General features: G+C 35.8%; 1 protein-coding gene and 1 long non-coding RNA gene across 3 annotated transcripts; one reads left to right on the top strand and one right to left on the bottom strand.

The window, feature by feature from the left end:
* The first annotated feature begins 42 nt into the window (after positions 1-42).
* DCTN5-p25 (Dynactin 5, p25 subunit) lies at positions 43-4073 on the top strand. 2 transcript variants are annotated; one of them, XM_069833057.1, is made up of 4 exons: positions 43-226; positions 838-1025; positions 1189-1300; positions 3706-4073. In XM_069833057.1, the coding sequence occupies exons 1-4, from the start codon at positions 179-181 to the stop codon at positions 3901-3903; spliced, it is 546 nt and encodes a 181-aa protein (XP_069689158.1). In that variant the 5' UTR covers positions 43-178; the 3' UTR covers positions 3904-4073. The 2 variants fall into 2 exon arrangements, with proteins under 2 accessions (XP_069689158.1, XP_069689159.1); XM_069833058.1 differs by lacking the exon at positions 43-226 and adding an exon at positions 313-699.
* Positions 4074-8082: 4009 nt separating this feature from the next.
* On the bottom strand, positions 8083-23242 carry LOC138704799 (uncharacterized). The gene is made up of 3 exons (XR_011333436.1): positions 23102-23242; positions 16956-17262; positions 8083-8216 (listed from the first exon to the last, which is right to left on the bottom strand). It is a non-coding gene; the product is annotated as an uncharacterized lncRNA (long non-coding RNA).
* Between the last annotated feature and the right edge of the window lie 223 nt (positions 23243-23465).

Raw genomic sequence — 23465 nt, 5'->3', positions numbered from 1 at the left:
TTGTAATCGGAAACAACTGTAACCACTTGTAACCAAGAGAGCTCGTATCATGCTTTGAAACGTATTCAAAAAAAATTGAGTGTGAAGTTGCGTACTTGTAGCAAATGTATTAATGGCTCGTAAGGTGTACCGTAAATGATTGGATATTATAGAAACATAAATTTCGCGAGTTTTTACAATGGAACCCCAAGATATTTATTACAATAAAGCAGAATATGTTGAAACGGTAGTATTTATTGTAATTTCTGAAATTATAGCTTCGTGCCTTTTTTTTTACTTTTAAGTAAATATATTTTTGCAAGCTGTCAAATAGGCCTGTACATTCAAATATGAACTATGTAAATTTTAATTAATAAAAATCAGGGTGAAGGTTTAATACGGCTACACCACTTCATAGCACGTATGAAATCACCAGCTGTCGTGAACATTGGCCGTCAGTTACTGAACACATCATCATATCCACTCTGTGTCACAAACCTCGACGTACAGTAAAGATTATCTTTAATTTTACGGCTGCCTCGCGTGGAATGATATTCAATAAGATAAGCATACGTCTATATGATCAATGTGAAGCAGACAATTCGAGTACTCTGAAGCCTAGTAGAAGCGAAGTGAGGTTATGATACACCCATGTGTAACATATTGTGACAATTACGTATGTTTCATGTATCAAGTGTGTGTTCACATCGTGTTTGTAAGGTGCTCTTCTATTTTATATATTATCTGAGTGATTTCAAAACGTGCTACGAAATGATGTTCCATCATTACTAGATAGCCTATTTACAAAACCTCGTTAAAAAACCTAACACTCATTTTTTGGCTCCCTTTCTTTTGCAGGCATCTGGCAACAAGGTGAGCCGTCAAACAGTCTTATGCGGATCACAAAACATAGTTCTAAGTGGCAAAGTAATAGTACAATCTGATGCTATTATACGTGGAGATCTTGCCAATGTTCGTGCTGGTAGATATTGTATAATCAGCAAGCATGCTGTTATTAGGCCTCCCTTTAAGAAGTTCAGCAAAGGGTAAGAACATTAAAGTATAAGGTGATTCTACTTGTATATCCTAAAGCACTATTGTAGCTTTGCCACACTTGTTACCAATATAGCACACGACAGGTGCAGGACGCAATTTGCACAGATTTGCTGTGCTCATATTACGCCTAATAGTTTTTTTTTTTTTTTTCAGAGTGGCATTTTTTCCTTTACACATGGGTGATCATGTTTTTGTTGGTGAACGTTCTGTGGTAAATGCAGCTGTTGTTGGTTCATATGTCCACATCGGAAAAAACTGCGTAATAGTAAGTACAAACATTTAATTATTTTAATGAAAATTTTATTGCAATAAATTAAATGAATTCAGCGCTTTCAACAATCGTCTACTGTTTGAATTTCATTACGATATGATTTACCTATTCAAATACTTTACATTTTAAACAAGGGTCACTTTCTCGTTACAAATCATAAAAGTAAATAACATGTACGCCTAGTAACATTGACAGAGGAGATTTATTAAGACATTGTGATTGTGTATACATTCTATATAATTGTTTTGTTGCACATAAAACTTACATATAAAATTACAGATACTGTACATTAATAATTTATACATGATGTAATAAAATGACGTGATTATTTTACAAAATTGTCAGTTATTTTGGACTACTTGCTCCTAAGAAATCCATTCGAAAAATAAATTCCTGTAAAATTGCAAACCACTATAATGTTACTCAAAACCAGTGCATACCAACCAAAGTACGATTTTACACAACAGCTCTTTGAGTGTTGTCTGGAAGAGATTCAAAGCAATTACGACAGTCACAGATGGATACTGAATCCCTTTCTAGGCGTTTGCATTCAGCTGGCTGAAATTAAGGAAAAAAATATGAGGGGAAAACTCATTGAAATCTATACCTACTGATGGAATGTTGAAATTGAATTTCTTTCTCACAGAGCATAGACCACTTTTGTAATGAAAAGAAAAGCTTGCAAAAGAAGCTCTTGAATTTTTGTTGGTAACATTTGCAACCTTGTATCTGAATCCTTTTTTTCTGTTTTTTTTTAACAGCATCAGTCAATTGAGGTAAATTTTAGGGGGGAAAAAAATACTGCATTAAGATGTTAAAAAGTTAATAATTATTGTATTTTTTTCCAGTTTCTTAATAATGTAGGCCTATGTCATATTTTGAGAAGAATTAACTGTCATCAACACAAACGCGAAAAATCTCTTGGACTTGAAAATAGCTCTGTGTGTGTGTTTTTTTTTCCAAATGTGAGAAGCTACTGTGTGAAAAAAGTATATTCATCACATTATTTTTTACCTTATAACTCACTGAAACTTTTTTTTATTTTTATGTTAAACTTTGTTTATATTTTAAATACAAAACAAATGTGTGTTAATAAGGTGTTTTTTGTTTTATTTTGTAAATTATCTCGCCCCTCTCAGTTATTGACATGCAGAGGGTCGTGGCCCCCACTTTGGGAACCACTGGTGTATAGGCTAGCTGATGAGGAAAGGTGTGAAGAATCAACTTTGTTAAGTACTTCTCAATGGTCTGATAAAATAAGAACTATCTTTTTTTTATGGTCTGTATTATAGTCCCATCGCTCTAATTTCCGGCAGCCAATCGCGTTGCAGGTTGGCTACATTTAAATGTGTGCGTCTTGTGATTCGCTGATTCATTTCTTAAGGCTCGATAAATACTTAATATAATCGCCCGCCATTTTAGCTCTTTCGTTGGCGTTCGCAGAAAGCACATGAAGACGTTATTTACCGCTCAATTATTTGCTGAATTACATTACGTTTGATTTATTATCATAGAAGCTACAACATGATAATGTTTAACGGTGTGGCAAATAGATTCCTCGTATGGTAGCTCGGCAACGTAAGAACAAAAATGACGAACGATACTACCTACCTAGACTTTATAGAGCCTTCACTATCTAAGACGTAAGCAAAGAGGCGGAGTCACGCCGGAAATAACAGCATCAGGACTATAGTTCCGTTATTTTTGGTGATGATAGTCTTCCTTCCTGCATTCCAATGGAATATCCTAATTTGTTCTGAAAAGAACATTTTTTTTTTTTTTTTAATTGACATTTACCAGTCACTGTTGCTCATTTAGTACCACCCAGGGGACACGTATAGCTTTAGGTATGCTATGGACGCGAGCAACTTTGTCCCCCTAAAATAAGAACTATTCAAATGCAAGTTAGCCACAACTTTTCGAAATTGTTTTTTCTTGCCTTATACGAAGTAGTTCATATTTTTTTAGCATTTCTTTCGTGTGAAATCCCTGTATAATTTTTTATAGAAACTGAGTTTCAACTCGAGATTTTTAGAAGCTATTTATAATATAAGATCTCAGGTACCAAGCAAGATGGCTCAGTGGTAATGCACTGGACTTGCTTTTGGGAGGTCCTGATTCTATCTCCAGCGCAGGCCAATCTGGTGAAGATTTTTTCGTGTTTTTCCTCAATTGAATATAACTTATTTTGAGCTAAATAAAGACGAATGCCGGGTTAGATCCCAATTACCACGAAATAATAGATAATTCAAAAACAACAAGCATTCCCAATAATAAAACTACAGACAAACCGTGATATGACATAGGAGTTAAAGGAGCTATAAATAAATAAAGATTAAATCAGGTAACTTGATTGTATGTGAAATTGCATAATCTTACCTGTAGTTTCTTCTTTGAAGGGCCGGAGATGTGTACTGAAGGACTGCTGTGTTATTGAAGACAATACTGTTTTACCACCTGAGACAGTGGTACCATCTTTTACAAGATACAGTGGGTCACCTGGTGTCTGCGTCGGAGAATTACCTGAATGCATGCAAGAATTAATGTTAGACTATACACGCAATTACTACCAGCATTTCATACCAGCCAAGATATAAGATGCAGTCATCTTGTCATATTCCAATATCTTTCACTTGGATATTATTTCTATACATACAACTTACTATGTTATAAATATATACGCCAAGAAATATGAAAGTCTTTGTAAGATATTTATGAATCTGTTCGAAGTTTATTTACATTAAATATAATAATTTAGTATTGTGAAGTTTTCCCTTAATTTAATTTGTTCCTGTACATACTGGTAATTATTTTCTAGGGCAGACAGTTGGAACATTATGCTGATCTCTAATTTCCTACTAATGCTCGGTGCAAGAGCATGACAGCTCTGCGCCATTACCTCTATGCACTTTACATTTACTTTCCATTATATGCAGTACCATTTTTAAAGTATTCAATGATCTGCAAGTAGGTCTCAAAAGAGATTTTCTCATTCCTTTTTTTTTTTTATTATTTTTAATTGGTTATTTAACGACGCTGTATCAACTACGAGGTTATTTAGCGTCGAGATTGGTGAATGGCGATATATCGTGAATGAGGCTAAAACCACTTAGGTTTTGAAATGCCCTAAATTGAATTGATTGAGATTGGTGATAGCGAGATGGTATTTGGCGAGATGAGGCCGAGAATTCGCCATAGATTACCTGGCATTCACCTTACGGTTGGGGAAAACCTCGAAAAAACCCAACCAGGTAATCAGCCCAAGTGGAAATCGAACCCGCGCCTGAGCGTAACTTCAGACCAGTAGGCAAGCACCTTAACGGACTGAGCCATGCCAGTGACCTGATTTCCTCATTTTGTCTGTGAATCATGTCGCATATCTTCAGATAATGAAACATTTATATATAACATACTTGTAAGGAAAATGTATTATGTAACATGTGCTTAAAATTTACGTGAATAATGTTTCATATTTTTGTGCAACAAGTTGTTCAGTTGCTAAAAGTCAGATTTTGAGTGTGATTGTGCCGAGAGAGTACAGTACACGTTAAAAAGCAAGTCATTTATTTATGATACTTATGTGGAAATTAAATTGTTAAGAACAAGAAGAATTTTTTTATATTGCCATTTCCAGCAGATTCTAGATATAGAACTGAAAATAAATCAAAATGAGTACTTGGTTTGTTTTAGACAAAAAAAATGCTGTCAGGTGGTACCAAAAAGGAGATTTATAATCCATCCATTGTAAAGGCCTGCTCTTTATATTACTCCGAAAACGTGTTCAACTAACTATATTACAACTTAAGTTGCAGCTTACTGATTGCAAATGTATTTTTCGTATTTATATGCCTCTGTTCGCAATACGGAGTACTTCAAATAAAAAATTTATGACACACATTAAACAAAATGGCTTGATCTGAAGGAACAGAATCCGCAGTAGGGAAAGTCATCCCCATTCCCACCACTTCTCCTCACATGGCAGCTGCTCTCTCTCTCTCCCTCTACTGTCTGCTATCTCTCTACCCCTCATCCCAGCAGATCACTCCCTAGTATGTGCATTCAGTACCTCGTAACAGAACACTCACATGGGTAAAATTACTGTTTCTTATTCATTAGCATGCCCATTCGATACTTCATATAAGAACACACCACCTACAACAACCTCCCCCCTCCCACCAAAATTCTAAATTAACTAACTTGGCATAAAAGAACACTTGGTATAATTACACTGTCACTGACTCGCTATTATGTGCTCTCACATGGTAAAATTACATTTGCATGCACATTTGACACATGTTAAAATAACAGTCACCACAGCTTTCACAACGTACAGACCGATTATTTAGTCCTGACAGCTCAGCGACGCGAAAGAGGCGAAGTAATAAGAGTGGGGAGAGTTCCGGAGTAGAGATAAGGGCGAGTGGTCGGTAAGGGAATGTAGTACAGCTTAATTGTACTGGAAACATACCGCTCTACCGCACGCATGACATCCGATCGCTCCAAAGGCAAGCAAGTGAATAACCCAAACACCTCTTGGCGTAACTAAATGGTCTCCGGCGACTGTCAGGACTTAATAATCGTACTGTAAGTAGATTCATTTTCCCTGTTTCTGCATCAGCTCTTGTAGCTGAGCGGTCTAAAGCATTATTCGTTACCCATAACGTGAGTTCGATATGCAACTTCGATGTATCGAATCCCAGCATAAGCAAAGAAATAATGAAAAAAAAAAGGATGTGAAATGAGAGGGGGAGAGAGGAAGGGAGACAGAAGGAAGTTCAGCTTCAGTTCCATTCCTCTCCATTAGGTGTCACTCCATCCTAAATCCCTACTTTCCACGCTTTCCACCCTAGAGTGTCTGGCGGAGTTCTGTTCCGATCCTTCAGATTCTCTCAACAAAATAGTTTATTTTTACAATTAATCGACATATTAAGATACATGCTCACTTATCAGAATGGATTCATTCATCGCATTCAGATTTTTATTATAGTATCACTTATTAGTTTACATTTCCGAATTGATCATCTAATAGTGTTATTTACTGCTACAGCAAGTGCATTACTTCCTTGTAGTGATACGGATTAAACCTGAAAATAAACTGAGTAAGTCTAAGGAGGATGTATTTTTAATTAAGTTTGTTTATAAAGATGATAAGCTTCGAGTCTTCCATTTGATTTATGCCTTCACTATTACTACGACTGGAGGCCTTGCAATCAATATATTGTCATGGCTTTATTTCGATCCTGACTCATATAGAAATCCATCTAGATTTTTTCTGGCCAGAATTCTGGACGCGATTTGGTCATGCCGACAGACGTGATACAGCCAAGTAGATGATCTCAATTTAAAATAGTGCAAAGAATAAAAATCCGAATGTGCTAAACAAAACCATTCTGGTAAGTAAGCGCATACCTTCAGTTACCACCATATTTGTTATGTGTTGCCATATAAGAAACGAACAAACTTTATTTTATCAGTAATACAGATAACTTTTATGAACCTTCTCCCATTATATGAGGCATTGTTGTGTTGCGACGTCTTTGCAGTAAATTATGAAATAATTCATACTGTTCTCCAACCAGGAGATCAACTGTAAAAGGAATGTGCTTACTATTGCCTCATCTATTGGAACGAAGTAGATAAATAATATTACCGTTATAACGCCAGTTTAAAAACCATGTGCTCTCCTGCATATGTTATTTCCTGTATGAAGAGATTAAAAGACCAGGAGATTAACTGTGATCTACTTTTGTAACTAGGGTAGTATCAATATGTCTGTATCAATGTTATGATTTGTGCTGTGAGAGCTAGCCAATAGAGATAAGAGTACCCACGTGTGTGACCTTATGACATCAATATTCATTCACAGCATTACCCCCCTTCGTCTCATCCGGCAGAGACTTTCTCGTGGTTGGAGCACAGTATACCTACCCAAAAGAAAAATGAAAAGTAAAGAACTCTTTCTTCCCTTCCACTCTAACTACTTCGGTCAGTGTTTACATCAAGTTTACAACTTTCATTTTGGAATTAGAAATCTACTCCTGATTTAATGCCATGTGATGTATTGGTATGTTTAGGGGACAAAGTACAGTAGAATCCTGATTATCCAGACTTCAATTATTCAGCCTTCCGTGTTATCCGGATCACTTTTTTTTTAATTACAGTAGTGTACATATATACAGTACTGAACAATAACAAAGTTTTTTAAAGTCAATTACGTAGCTTACTGTACTGTATTATGAATAAAAACTCGTTTATTATGTACATTATGTAACGTCTTTCTGCATTATTGGGTCCGACCTGTGTTCCTTTAAGATTACAGGATCAAAAACCCTTAGTGCTCTCACCCTCGGTATTATCCGGAGTTTTCCTTATCTGAATTGCCCTCGGCCTGAATAGTCCAGATAATCGGGACTCTACTGTACATGAACACAATCTGCATACTTACGAGGAACTGAAAAACAAATTCCTTTCATATAAATACAAACTTTTAAAGGACATACCAGTTATGTTTAGGTGGTAGCAGATAACACTTTCAGCAGCTACTGTAAAATGGGTGAGTACTGTTGTTGGTTTATTACAAAAAATCAAACCTTGCCTGTTTTTCTACTGAGAATTTTCCAGATAAAGTAGTTGCTGTTACTGAGCCTGCTTGCAGACCATTGAATAGCTTAAAAATATCAGTGTAATTCAGTGCTTATATTGTAAATCTTAAATACAAGATGTCAATTTTATAATTTGTACAATAAAGTTTTAAACATTATACAGTCCATCACATTATCAACAATAGGCCTTATTGTGTGTTATGTTACCTTACCCCAAAATTCATGAGTCAGAATCAAGTCCAGATGTTCTCATGGTTGAATGTTCATGTGAAGATCGTCCTTGGTGGCTGATAGCTTGCACGAGGGTTCTGTAATTAAAATCCGACCAAGGTTGATGGATTCTTAGGTAAGAAAAATCTTAAGTGCAGCTTCCATCAAATGAATTCATTGATCCCAGATAACGGATTTATTGTTTGTGAAAGATTCCTTTGTTCAGAAATACAGTAAAAGCGAAATTCAATGTTCAGGCCCAGCATAACTTAAGGTAGGCCTAAATAACTATAATAACTATTGTATAAGGTCTCTGGCAAAAAAAGTCAATATAAAAATCTATACCATACACAGTCTTCTATCACTAGGAACAATCACTGTTTAGCATAGAATTTTGACGAATTCAAACACTAAATAGTGTTTTTTCTTATGGAGTTTTATGGAAATGTGCTAAGTTTTTGCCTATTATATCAGAATAATTCACAAGTTGTAAATTAGATTTTTACAAAGAACTATGTTTCCATCAGTCCAGTGATTTCAATTGTGAGACTTGAAAGCGAATGCAGTGGGGTGCTGGCCAACTCTTGCCTGACCAGTTTTAGCTTAGGGGCGAAACTTGGACCATAAGAACACCTAACTCCTCAAGAATAACTGCTATTTGAGAAGTCCATGAGACGAGGAGTCACAATATGGGGCCACAAAAGAAATTATGATATCCTGAAAGAACTCACAATCGAACCAGTACTGCAATTTGTAAACAGTGAAAGGAAAAATTGGGAAAATCGTGTCTGGAGGATGGATAGAACACGCATCCCAAAACAAATTCTGCAGTATGCTTCTCGTGGATGAAGATCCGTTAGTCGCCCGGCTAAGAGATCATAATAGACCACCTACTCTAATACATGTTTTGGATGATGACAAAGAACTATGTAGGCCTACATAACCTATCTTAAAGTGTTAATATAAAGAACCCAATTTTACAGGGCACTGAATGTTTTCTTTTACTTTATATTACTTTCTTACTATATAAGAATCTATTCCAATGGATACCATCCCATTGTGGAATCCTGGGAAACGAGAATGCGGATGCTTTAGCAAAGAAGGGCAGCACTGCTACTTACAGACCTGTTACTAAATCTACGTATTCCTCTGTAAAAAGATTTATTAAATCTACATACTTAGACTTCAACAAACAAAATTTGATAACACAATCCCAAGGGAAAAAATGGAACTCTCTGCATCAAAATCCACAGTTAATTCCCGATTTACCACGAAAATCGTCTGTAGCTGCATTTAGATTGGCAACAGGCCATGATTGTTTGGCCAAACACCTGCATAGAATTGGAATATATCAGTCCCCTAACTGCCCATTGTGCAACTCAAACCAAGAAATGGATTCGGAACACCTCAAAATCTGTGCTTCAGTGGCTGGTCATGATAATATCTTTGAAAAATATTGGAGTGCAAGAGGTCAAATGACTTTATTGTCAAATGCCTGGCATTAGAAAACAACAACTTTTATGACCTACTCATTGACTGATTGATTGATTTCACGTGAAATGGATCCTTGCACTTGCACTGTTCAGACCCATTGTACACTCGACCATACTCGCATAATAAATGCCAATGCATTATGTACACACCCCAATTTTTGACAGTAATAGGGGAAAAAAAATCCCCACATAATGTACTACGCATTACATTTCCAATTGCTACCTGTTGTAACATACAATCGTAATGTTGGATGCACTTCTCATGTTTGAATTTTTAAAACAAAAATTAATTTATTACGATTGGTTCTTTTTAAAATGCAAAAATGGATTATTCGTATTCAGTTTTAAGTTATAATGTGCTACATTTTTATTCATTTTACATTATTACTGCTCGTAAGCATTCAATATGCTCTCAAAGTCGTACAATCAATCATTTTCAATATTACGTAAATGTCCAATGTCGAAATCAGCTGTATTATCACGTGGGATGTCAGGTAGTTATAATTTTTTCCCCACTTGGAGAAATTATATTCACAGCACCTTCCAAAGTTTAAAGAATCTACAAATTGCACAGAACAAGCCACTAAGAATATAGTAGCAGGAGCACATCACGAGAAGCCTTACATCTATACATCTAGATTGGCAACAGGCCATGATTGTTTGGCCAAACACCTGCATAGAATTTGAATATATCAGTCCCCTAACTGCCCATTGTGCAACTCAAACCAAGAAATGGATTCGGAACACCTCAAAATCTGTGCTTCAGTGGCTGGTCATGATAATATCTTTGAAAAATATTGGAGTGCAAGAGGTCAAATGACTTTATTGTCAAACGCCTGGCATTAGAAAACAACAACACAACATCTATACACCAACAACAAATCTGTAATAACAGAATACAAAAAGGCACAACAAAGCTAAGATGTAAACTTTCTGTGAACAATGCCATTTTCAGTAGACCCTACAAAAATTCCAATAAAGGCACTTAAAACTCAATCCACCTTCCAACATGTCACAGACAGCGACACTACCATCATGAGTAAACCTCGTAACTCCAAAAACTAAAAGTTTACGGGAGAAACGAGTTTTTCACGCAATGTATTTAGGAGTTATAAAATTTTTGTAGTTTGTGTGTTTCAATGTAGACAACAAAATTGAAAAAAAAAAAAAAAAGAAATAGAGTTACGAGGTTTACTCATGAAATATTCAGAAGAAATATAAGTATACATAAGTAGACAAACTACCACACCAATAAACCCTCTCAAATATCACACCTACAAAATACATGTAGAACTTAATATGCCAATAAAAGAAGAAAAATTACATGAAAAATGACTAACTTAAATTGCATTATTAACCATAAATGAAAGGTATCCAGAATTTTTTTTTTAATGGAGGGTACCTATTTGACGTTAGTCATTCACCAATATTAAGCCAGATGTATAGACCAATTTACAGAGTCATTGTTCAGGGTCTGCCATAGGAGGCTGGTCTATGCTACACCTCTGATGATATGATGGGTTTTTGTTGGGATGTCACAGAAGAACCAGAGCTCCTGGAGAAAACTCGTGTTACCTGGACCACTGGCTTGTCCAACACAAGTTATAAATCTGGGGTAACCAGGGATCGGACCTGGGTCCACCGGATTGCAAGTCCAGCATTCTAGCCACTAGACCACCATGGCAACTTTTAGTGGATAAATATACACAGATGAATCTACAAACAGCTCTCAAGAGAATAGTGGCACAGGTATTTTACAGTAAAGAATTTACACATTACATAACAATAGGCAAAGGCAGCACAACATTTAACAGGTAAGTAAAAACAATACAAGTAGCTCTAAAAAAATTAAATACTCAAACAACTTTAACAAACCAGATATTTTATTCAAAGACAGCAATATAAACGATAGCATTCAACAAACTTCCCAGGAAGAAATAAATAGTAGTGTGTCGAACATTACTTCAGCAGCAGAAACAGCAGATCATATAATCTGATAGAAACAATAGACACTCCAACTAGAATAGCCTCTAATTCTAAAACATGCCTAGACCAAATAATTATTGACCATGATTCTTATCCGTTCTCAGTAGGAAATATTGATATGGGTATCGCAGACCACAATGCTATATTCTTAAATATTTATGCATTTGAAAACCCTAAACCAAATAGCATTAAGCCAATTAGGTATAAAAGATCTTTTAATGATGAAAACGTTGAATATTTTAAACGTTTGCTAAGCAAAGAAAATTGGATTGAAGTAACCAACTTAACAGATGTGGATGCGAAAACAAACGAATTTATAAACTCAATAACTCATTATTTTGATGTTGCTTTTCCACTAAAAAAATGTACACTTACAAATAAGCAGTTCAACAATTCAAAAAATTGGATAACGAAGGGGATTGTAACTTCTTGTAGGAGGAAAAAGGAGTTATATAAATTGTGCCAAATTACAAATAGCCTAGATCTTAAATTACATTATAAACGATATACCAGCATATTAAAGAAAGTTATACATGCAGCTAAACTGAAATTCAATGGAGAATTCATTATGAAAGCACAGAACAGAGGTAAAGCTATATGGGAAGTTGTAAAGAAAGAAACTTGTAAAAATACCAAAGTCTCAAATCAAGACTTTTCAATAATACATAATGGTCAAACAATTCAAAATTCCTTCGAAATAGCTGAAATTTTTAATAAATTTTTTGCAAATGTAGCAGACAATCCTAATAACCAGGTAACAGGTAGTCAGGAAACAACCTTACATGGAACAGGAAATGTAAACACCATATTTCTATCTCCCGTGACTGCAGATGAAATTCTCGATATAATAAAAAAACTAAAAAATAATCTTTCCTGTGGACCTGATGACATTCCGGATGGTATTGTAAAGAAATGTGCCGTACTACTAGTAGCTCCACTAGTAAACATCTGCAATTCATCTTTAATTAGTGGTAAATTTCCCGAACAATTCAAACTCGCAAAAGTATGTCCTATATTTAAGAAGGGAGATAAACAAAATATTAACAACTATAGGCCGATATCTCTATTATCTACATTCTCCAAAATCCTTGAAAAAGTTATGTATAATAGATTAGTTCGGTTTTTAGATTGCAATGGTGCACTATCTAATGCTCAATTTGGATTTCAAAAAGGCAAAGGAATTAATAACGCCATATTCACTTTCACGGAATTTATTCTAAATTCAAAAGACAACAAGAATCAAACAGTTGGGCTATTCCTGGACCTGAGCAAAGCATTTGACACAGTTGACCACATGATACTGATCCAGAAACTACAATGGTTTGGCATAAGGGGGTTAGCTAAAAGTTGGTTTGTTTCTTACCTAAGTGCAAGGCAACAATTTGTTGAAATAGGCTCAATGAAATCATATCCCACTATCATGAAAAGCGGGGTGCCCCAGGGTTCCATACTTGGCCCAATTCTATTTCTCCTGTATATAAACGACCTTCCCTCAAGGATAACACAAGCTAAAACCGTTCTCTTTGCAGATGACACCAATATTGTTTTCAATGCTCTTGATAAAAATAATTTACAGGAGAAAATAAATGAAACCTCAAGACAACTAGAACAGTGGTTAGCTAGCAATAGACTAAAACTGAATGTCAGTAAAACCGTTTGTATGTATTTCAGTCAGAAACAACTACATGACTCCATTGAAATACTACTTAATAATACTGGAATAAAGGACGTCGATTGTACAAAATTTTTAGGGATATGGATTGATTCCAACCTCACGTGGGAAAGTCATATTCAATTCTTAACTGATAAACTAAGTCGTTTGTGTTATGCTTTCCGTGTCCTAACCAATATAACTCCCAAGGAACTACTTAGAGCGGTTTACTTTGGCTATGTTCACTCTGTATTATCATATGGGATAATTATCTGGGGGTCATCATCAAAACTTGCACAAGTGTTTAGACTGCAAAAGAGAATATTGAAAATTATAAAGAAAGTACCTATTCGCTCGGATAGTAAAAAAATATTCAAAGAGTTTGATATTTTGCCCCTACCTTGTATTTACATTCTTGAAACAGTCTGTTTCATCCACCAAAATTATGATAGTTTTAAAATAAACTCTGATTATCACAACTACAGCACAAGAACATGCAATAATTTACATTTTAATCATCATAGGTTATCCAAAAGTCTCAATAGCTTATCACATACAGGGATAAGACTTTACAACAAACTCCCTGTTGAAACTAAAGCCCTTAGCTATGCTAAATTTAAAAAGTCAGTGAAACATATTTTACTTTTCCACATGCCTTTTACTGTCAATGAGTATCTTAGTTTAGCACTCCAAATTTAGCTTACAGTAGTTAGTATCTCCTTTTGTGTTTACTGCTCTTCTTTTCTATCTGATTCATGTCTGGGGTGAGACTGCCCAAGAAGATAGGGAAACCAAGAACCTTGTACAAGTAATGGTCTGAAGAAAACTGTGGAGAATTGACTTCATTACTGAATGTATTGATTGTATATTATTTGTATATTATTGTAGACATCTTGTATGTCGGAAAAACATGTATGTAACCGCATATTTATTATGTATTCACTCTGACGATGCCATGAAATCATTGTATTTCCTAAGGCTAATAAATATCTATCTATCTATCTAATCATTCTATAATGGATTCCCTCACATGTGGGACTATATAGTAGAGTGTATTGAAAAATGAGATTTGAAAACATTTCATTCATTTAGTGTTCTGCCCAAGGGCAGGTCTTTCACTGCAAACCCAGCTTTCTCCAGTCTTTCCTGTTTTCTGCCTTCCTCTTTGTTTTCTCATATGATCCATATATTTTGAAAACATACAAGAGGTAAAATTTTCATTTTAGTACAAAAGCAATCAGAAAATTTCAGCATCATAGAACAATTTTTGCCAAGCCTACACCATAGTCTTTCCTTAGTAACTGTTGCTTTTTCGCCAAATAATTGTATAATTTAATTGCAACTCTGTGTTGGGTACAGACTTTAACTAAATTTTATTTAAACTTACTGTGAATTGTTTTAACTTTTGAAGGGAAAAATCGAAATATTTTAGATGATAAAAGTACATACCATTTAATTCAAACAGATCTCTGACCTAATTCAACAAAAAGGAAATCGTGATAGGCTACACCTATTCGACAGAATTCACCATGGGAAGGTGGTTACAGATTAATTCCATCCACCTACCTTATCTATTTTTGTTAATTTAACTGTTATTTCACTCATTTTTCTCTAGAGAAGTAATCACTTTTTGTTCCATAGGAACGCAGCTCTTCCTGTGCATCCAGTTTGACTCAAATTTGTAACTCTCTGGCTCTTGTATCATGCACTATAGCTACAGTATCACTGACAAATTCCATATCCTCTCAACTGCTTGAGTGTGGTATGAAATGCAGGATAATTCTGTGAGCTACATTTCTATCAACAATTATTTCTTCCAGGGCTTCAGAAGCAATCCATTGTAATATCGGTGGCTCTCTGATCTCACAAATGTCCCAATATAGTAAATAGGTATAGTCATCTGCTTCAAAATTTATCTGTACCTTAAAATGGCAGACTGAATGAGGAAGTTTTACTGCTTGATTTCTAGCAAACAATATTATTCTGACAGTTGTTTGCCTTGCACATGGTCTTTCATCAGTCAGCACTGCAAATTTATTTTGTGCGAGATCATGCGTATTTGCTTGGTTTCCTCACAAAACTAATCCGCGGAAAGTCTAAAATTCCACATTCAGTATTCCCAACCTAACACACATAACAATTTCCCTCTTCTTACCGCTTAAGTGACATATTGATTTCACTGCTTTAGGCTTTTAACATAATACAGTTTAGAGACGTTCAATATAGTAATAATTATAAATTGGAAACTTACCACTGCAATTTCACCTAAATTGCACAGTTAATTATTGTTTTTAAATGTTTGCAAAAATTAAGTAAACTCTACAACTCCACTAAAGTTACTGCATTCGTGATGCAAGTAACATTAAGGAAGCCGTGAAAAAATCAACAAGATTCCAGACTCATATAGACTGGGGAAAAAAAAAAGACACGTATATCACGGCCTGCTGGAGTATAGTAAACATTTTAAAGCAACAATGTTGAAGATAGATATTTTTGTTTTGCAAATTTGCCGTCATTGAACAGAAGCCAAGATGGAGATTTCATTGCAACTAATTAGAAATTCCTCTTTCAGGTATGTAATAAACGATCTTCGCACAAAATAATGTACGATACACGAGCGGTATGTTTTCTTTCAATTCGAACATCAAAACTTCAACATACCGCTCTTGTAACGCATATTACTAATGCGTACCTTAAAATGGTGGACTGAATGAGGAAGTTTTATTGCATGATTTCTAGCAGCCAATATTCTTCTGACAGTTTTTCCCTTTGCACATGGTGTCTCATCAGTCAACATTGCAAATTATTATCCGTACCTTAAAATGGTGGATTGAATGAGGAAGTTTCACACGGATCTCGGTTTCCAAGCATTCGAGATCAGATAAGTCATTTACAGTTTGCGGTTAGTGAATAACTTTTTGCAATACTTGCAAAAATGTAAAAAATAATAATAAATCAAAATTTTATTTATAAATTTTGCAATAGATTCATTAATTCAACACATGATTTCGCGATATGACCAGAGATGTTAAAGCAAGTATAAAAAACACATGACTTGGTTGCCATGTTACTTGTTTATGACATTTCCAACTCGTACTGTAAGTATTTCAGACTTGTTCAAGAATTGTTGCCATGGCAATTAAGAAATTAATTGTAAATTTAACTTTCACTGCCAAATATATCGAAGGTTCAGAACCAGACTGTTCCAAGTTCATTTTACTTTTTTTTTTTTCCACTTGTTCGTAGTTCGTTGTAGAAGCAGAGCATAGCAGTTAGTATAATTTCACCAACCGGTAATAAACTGTCAAAACTGGAGTGAACTGAAGAAACTGTCATCAATCTTATTGAATTATACAGGGCGTTAATGAACTCATGTTACAACATTCAGAGTAGGAAGTAGCTGGTATAAGGAACATATAATAAACTGGTGGTCGGAAATTCCTCCCTTCGCCACTAGAGCACGCGAAAGACTGCTCCTAATAAGCCATGCATCATGTACAAGACATGCTCAAGACGATGTTTGCATATTGCTTGACTGTTTTCATGTTTGGAGTGCGAAAGGAAGTACCTAGTCACTAGTTTAGCCGATTTTTCTGGTATTAGGCCATCATTTATTTTACAGGTCTTTTACTAGTTCTTTTTTCGTGTGATTATACATTTACATATTACATTTTCTACATTAACTGTTCAAAGTGGTGGCCACTGACCTTGTTACAAAGTTGATAACGACGTAACAGCCTTTGTTGGACTCTTGTGAAAACATCCTGAACTCCTTTAATTGCTATGAAGCGTGAACCTTGGCGATCAGATCCTCTTTGGACTCTACAGTGGTCTCATACATAAAGCTCTTCATACACCCCACAGGAAGACGCTGAGAGGACTGAGGTCAGGTGAACGTGGTGGCCACTGTGCAAGCCCTCTTCTACGAATCCAGCGACATCCAAATGTTTGGAATACGTCAATTGGGGACCTTTCTTTGTACAGCGAGCAGCTCTCTCATTTCTTCCAACTTCTCTGTAAATCAGAAGCATGTCCATATATTCAGCGAATGTATACTCCATTTCACTTCTGACTGGAATGAGAAACTACAGATGCGCTATCAACTAGACATGTAATTGAGCTGAACACTGACGAATCCATTTGCACTCTCTCCACAACCACACTCACCAATTCCCACAATGTTTACTTTTCGAGTAGTCTAAAATGGAGTGACGATTGGCCTAACGCAAGGTCGATCCTCCTAGTGACGTCAAATGACACTTTTGAATGTCGTGCACAATGGGTGACTTACCAATTAGGAACGATCTTTCGCATGCTCCCGCGGAGAAAGGAGGGACTTCTGACTAAAGGTTTGTTAGCAAAATATTGTGACAGCTGAGAAACGATCTCACGACCGGCAGAAGGAGGGCAAAATCAGCCGTGGTTCGGCGCGGAAGTTGCGCGTGCATCTGCTTCCTGAGGCATGTGCTGTGGCATAGAGAGGAGAGGAGAGAGAGCAACCACGGCAGAGAGGGAAAAAATCCAGAGAATTCGGGAGGTGCCATCTTTCTGACATCCGTGGAAATTTCTAGCATTGTACTTTCCCGAAACTATGGTTTGGTTATAAAAGAAGAGACGCAAGTTAGTTAGCAGTTGTTATTATAGTCGGTGGACAGCAAGCCAGCCAATCTTGTGTAGCAGTGAAGCCAGCTTCGAGACCGGAGTTCGACTTGAGTGTGTCCGCAGCTGTGTGAGCGTCCGAAGTCCTGAGTTTGAGTGCAGTGGACCGCAGTTGGGGGACCTGAGTTCGAAGTTCAGTGGACTGTCTCTGAAGGTCTGGGGTTCGAGATAGTGTGAACTCGAGTGACTGAGCTAGAAGAATTAGCCAAGGCAAACGAACTGTGAACTGAGAACTGACAGTTCTGATTTGTAAATAGTGCTCTGTGAACATTAGTTAAGATTAACAGTTCATTGTTGTTCTCAATAATCCAAGTAAATTGTCATTGTCGTCGGTGGAGTGCAATAACGAATACTGTGTTACTGTGTGGAGTGGAAATCCCATTGTTGATGGGAGTATTTAAACTAAATTATAAAGTGACTATTGTTGAAACAATAAAATTACATTATTGTTTTGAAATAAAAGTTACAATATGTTCCTTATAGCACCTGCTTCCTATCTTGATACATTGTAACACGAGTTCATTAAGTTCTTGCAGGTCAAGTGACCTGTTAAAATTGAACAAAAAACAGCTCTGCTGGGCAGTCAGATTCCTTACAGGACACTACGACCTCAAGAAGAACCTGTACAGGATGGGACATAATATCAACCCAGCCTGTGCTCGTTGTTCACAGGGAGATGAGTCTGTAGGTCATCTATTGTGCGACTGCAATGCACTCGCTCATCAAAGAGCTTTCATCTTTGGAAAACATTTTCCAAAGCTTGATGAGCTATCAACTGTCTCAGTCCATAGTTTGATTCAGTTCATTATGAACATCAAACTATTGGATTGATAGGATATTATGATAGGGATGCTCAATAGATCTTTCAGGTCGCAGTGCTAGGGCTGTTAAGGCCCATTCACATAGAAACATTACTGTAAACAAGAGGTGAACATAAAAGTTTGCGACCAGGTTATTAATGGAATCGTTCACAATGATTTTCATTAACATTAACGTGAACACTGTTGCCAGATACTAACGACAAAGCTTGCAAACTCCAAGCTTTCACATTCGTGTTAACATCATTCGAGAAAGAAAAAAACACCATCACACTGCACTCAAACAAAAAAGATAAAAATGGAATCATTTGGTTAAAAGTTAATTATTTCATTTCAGAGTCACCGATGTCTTTATGATAAAAAGCACAAGTCATACAAAGATATTTGTTGAAAGAAAATATTTGGCAACAAATAGCAAATGAATTGAAATGTGACGGTATTTATATATTACTTAGTATCTGTACATGATGTAGGAAACTTTACAAGTTATCTTTCCTCAACTAAACTAATCTGAAAATAAATTCGTTTGATGAAACATTAAATAATATATCAAATATACATTGTGCACTGTATGTTGGGTCGACATTGCCAACACACTTGAGGTATGTGAAAATAAAGGGAAGAATTGGCCCGTGTTTTGTAATGTGTCTAGATAGTATAGTGATAGTGTGTTGGCAGACTAAGCCAAAGGTCCTGGGTTCGATGCCCAATCCCAGAATTTTTTTCTTCCTTTAATATTATTCGGTAGATAAATTACCATTGTAATTAATATCAAATTAAATATAAATACAACAATGCAAATTTTGTCAGTTGGAATCTCCAATTCCCATTTTCCTAAACAAAATGTTATAATTGTTTGTTACAGTTGAAATGTGTAAAACTAGAATTAAAAATTTTAGAGACAGGTACACACAGGAAAAGAAGGCAATAGCTGATAACAAGAGTGGAGTCAAAGGCCTCATATAAACAACTCTGGCCCTTTATGAGTGCATTAAGTTTCATTGACGAACGTCTGAGGAAAAGGAGGACATTTACAAATTATCTAAATTCACAACAATCAGAAACAAACACTAATATTTCCAATAGTCTGGTCTCTACCTATAATGGAAATGAAGCTAATTTTGATACTTATTTTGACTTTGAATTGGACGCAGTCACTACAAATGCAACCCCTCCCCACATCAATCAACAACAAAGGCCTGTGTCATCAGCTGTTTCAGCGGCAATAGGGAAAAAAAATCTAAATAAGGATCAAATACAGAAGGGAAAACGTCTATACAGGATACTTTACAGATGATTGCTGAAGCCTCCAATAGGTTCACTCAAACTTTGGAAAGAGAAAGGGCTTCTGAGGAAGTTGCTTTTGCAGAATTTGTTTCAACGCAGCTATTTTCTCTGCAGGAGGATATAAAGGATGAGATTATATTGCAAATCACCCAAGCACTTATGGAAGCTAAAAAAAAGAAACAGAGTTCATTTGAATTAAAATTAAATTAAAGTAAAATTGAAAGATTTTATTTCAATAATTTGTTACATGCTAAATATCCCTTTACAAAACTCATTTCATATTTATTGTTTCATTATAGTTGTAGTTATTTAGTAGCAGAACTTAATTAACACTGTTTAAATAGTAACTGGAAACCATGCAAATTGGTCAACCATTTTTAACTCTCAAATTAATTTAATAATTATTTCAATAAAGTGTTAATTTAGCCATTACTGAAATAAATTGGTACAAAAAAACTATTTCAAACATTTTAAACAGCTTTCAAAGTATATATAACAAGATTCACTGCACACAATAGGAATGTTCTTTACAAGTTTACCAGTCCACGAGAAACATATTCAAATTGACCATCAAATGTATCCATTGGCGAAATAAAAAAATTGGCAATTTCTTCTCTAATTTGTAATCTATTTGAAGTTGCATTTTTTGCATCAATCTTTAAATTGGTATTATTAATATGCTGTAGTGCACGTTGCTCAGGAACATACTTCTCCAATCACCTTGCTGTATATGCCCAATGTTCTCAATGTCAATAAAATTTGGTGGACAGCATGCTCCATCAGAACGAGGTATGTATTTCTTGAATTCTGAGAAACTTGTGTAGACACACAGTTGCCTTATTATTTTGTCTACATTTTCTGGTTTGGTATTTATGATTTAGTGGTAAATTCTCCACTGGGCCACCAAAATACCGAAAGTATTTTCAATAATTCTATGTCCTCTAGAATGACGGAACCTATTTGTCTTTTCATATTTGTCAATGTATTTTTTGAAAAAGGCCTTCATCAGCTTCGGCCCCAAATGAAATGCCTCATCACCGACGAAATAATATGGTATGATAATTCTAGTTTGCGGGACAGGGTCCGGAGGTGGTAATGGAAGTAAATTGTTATGTAATTGGTAACCCAACTTCGACTGCTTAAAGATCCCTCCATCACTCTGCGACCCATATGCTCCTATGTCAACATGGGTAAAACAATATTTTGCATTAGCTACATACTGCCAATAACACAATACTAAATTACTTTTTATAGTTATAAAACTAGGACCTGAATTGTTTAGTGCTTGAATAACAACATGTTTCCCATTTATAGCACTAAGGCAGTGTGGTATATTCCACATTTCATAGAAATTATTTGCAATATTTCTGTATTCATCTACAGTGGAAATGGGAAGGTAAGTTTCATAATGAGCATTCCAAATAGCCTCGGTTGTTTCATTTATAATTAGACAGCAAGTTGATTTTCCAATCCTGTAACTCCATGCCAGAGTGGGTATAGAGTCTCCAGTACTAGCCAAATACCTGACAAAGATTTTTATATTTATTAGATACAACTTATAATCTATATTAAAATGTTGCATAATTTTAAGTAAGGTTAAACTGAAAATGTATACCATTAAAAACCAAACATTTTCTTACCTAAGTGTAAGCGACAGTCGCAGATCTAATGGCAAAGACAGACAGGGACAGTTACTTCGTTTATTCAAAAATGGGGATACCAGATTGGCTATTTCATCAAACTGTGCTAGCTTCAATCTCATGTATAATGCTGAAATTGTTTTGGATCAGTCTCGCATTTCACGTAGAAGGTTATGGAAATCCCCTTGAATAATCCTCTCATTCAGTGTATGAACCTACCCTCGACTACGTCTAAATTATTTTCTTGATTTCAAATATAGTAGATCCGTTGCTTACGAGATCGTAAGCAACGAGTAGATCACACACACACACACACACACACACACACACACACGCACGCGCTACACTTTGTAGTGATGTAAATTGCACTGATACATCGTTATCAATCGTCGTAGCCTCCATTTTTGTTGCTTTATTTTGACGTTAGTGTTCAGTTGCCATTGTGAATGGTAACGCGAATCTTGTGTTCATGTCATATGTTTATGTCCTCGTGTTAATGTTAATCTTTCTATGTGAATGGGCCCTTATAGCCCTCTCTCTCTTCAATTCAATTCATTAAGTTCTTAACATCAAGGATCAGGAAATTTCTGGAACAATCCTGGAAATCGGCTGTTTCGATACTTTGAATAAATACATCAAACTCGTATACGAATCCCGTTGCCAGATATCGAAGTGTTAATGCTAGTCTTTCATGAACAGATATTGCTTCTCAGTAGTCTGTGTCTTTCTTGCAAATTTTTGGCCCTATTTTGCATAGTAACAGTTCGAAGTCTGTTGTTGAAATTCGACAGGAGTTCTGAAACTGCCATTATTCCGATTCAATTTGACATGCCGGTAAATCATTGTCAATAATTATATCGATCGCGACTTTCGTATAGTGGTGTTGCCTTTCATTTTATAACTTTCTTTTTGTTAAACTGTCTGTAACTGCTGTACAGACCGATTATTTAGTCCTGACAGTTCGGCGACGAGAAAGAGGGGAAGTAATAGGAGTAGTGGGGAGAGTTCCGGAGTAGAGATAGGAGCGAGCCGTCAGTAAGGAAATGCAGTACAGCTTAACTGTACTGGAAATACACCGCTCTACCGCACGCGTGACATCCAATCGCTATGAAGGCAAGCGACTGACTAACCTGTCCTGAACATCCCTCGGCGTAACATAATGGACTTGACTGACCCAGGCGCACGTTGTCGGCGACTGTCAGGACTAAATAATCGTACTGTACTTGCTGACTTGTTATAATAAATGTATCTTCGTCTGCCATTACTGCAGATAACAGAGAACGCGAATATTCTCTAACCATTCTCTGGTGATTCGTGCGTTGGTTGCGAAGCCAGAATGTCTCGAGCGAACCTCGCAACATTCATTCACTGTGAAATGAAATCAATTTTCCTATAATTTACTATACCACGACTCACGTAGAACTACAACGGGGAACTCAAATACGTTACCATGAAATGTTAGAGCTATTCACAAAAATAAATTCCATGTACTAAAATTGACGACAATCTATCACCATTCTTCGTTTCTTCCTTCTTCACTGATCATTTGCACAGACGAACTTCTCTACAGTCTACACGAGTACAAGTACACGAATACGATTCTCGCGCTTTTACGGTTGTCAGGGCTACCATATTGGAATCTCAAATTTCTTTTTTATTATTCATGTACAGACTTTGAACAAAATAATCCTCCATATTTATAATCGTTCGTATAGCAGTATTGCAATATATTTGCTGTAATTTCACATACTTGATTACAATTTAAATTCTATCACAAATTTTCCTAGTGTTACATTTGTCCTTACTCTATAAC

This window comes from Periplaneta americana, chromosome 8 (assembly GCF_040183065.1).
Source record: "Periplaneta americana isolate PAMFEO1 chromosome 8, P.americana_PAMFEO1_priV1, whole genome shotgun sequence".
In the NCBI taxonomy this organism is placed as follows: domain Eukaryota; kingdom Metazoa; phylum Arthropoda; class Insecta; order Blattodea; family Blattidae; genus Periplaneta; species Periplaneta americana.
Note: the sequence above shows the minus strand (reverse complement) of the source record. Positions and strands in the feature narration are given on the sequence as shown.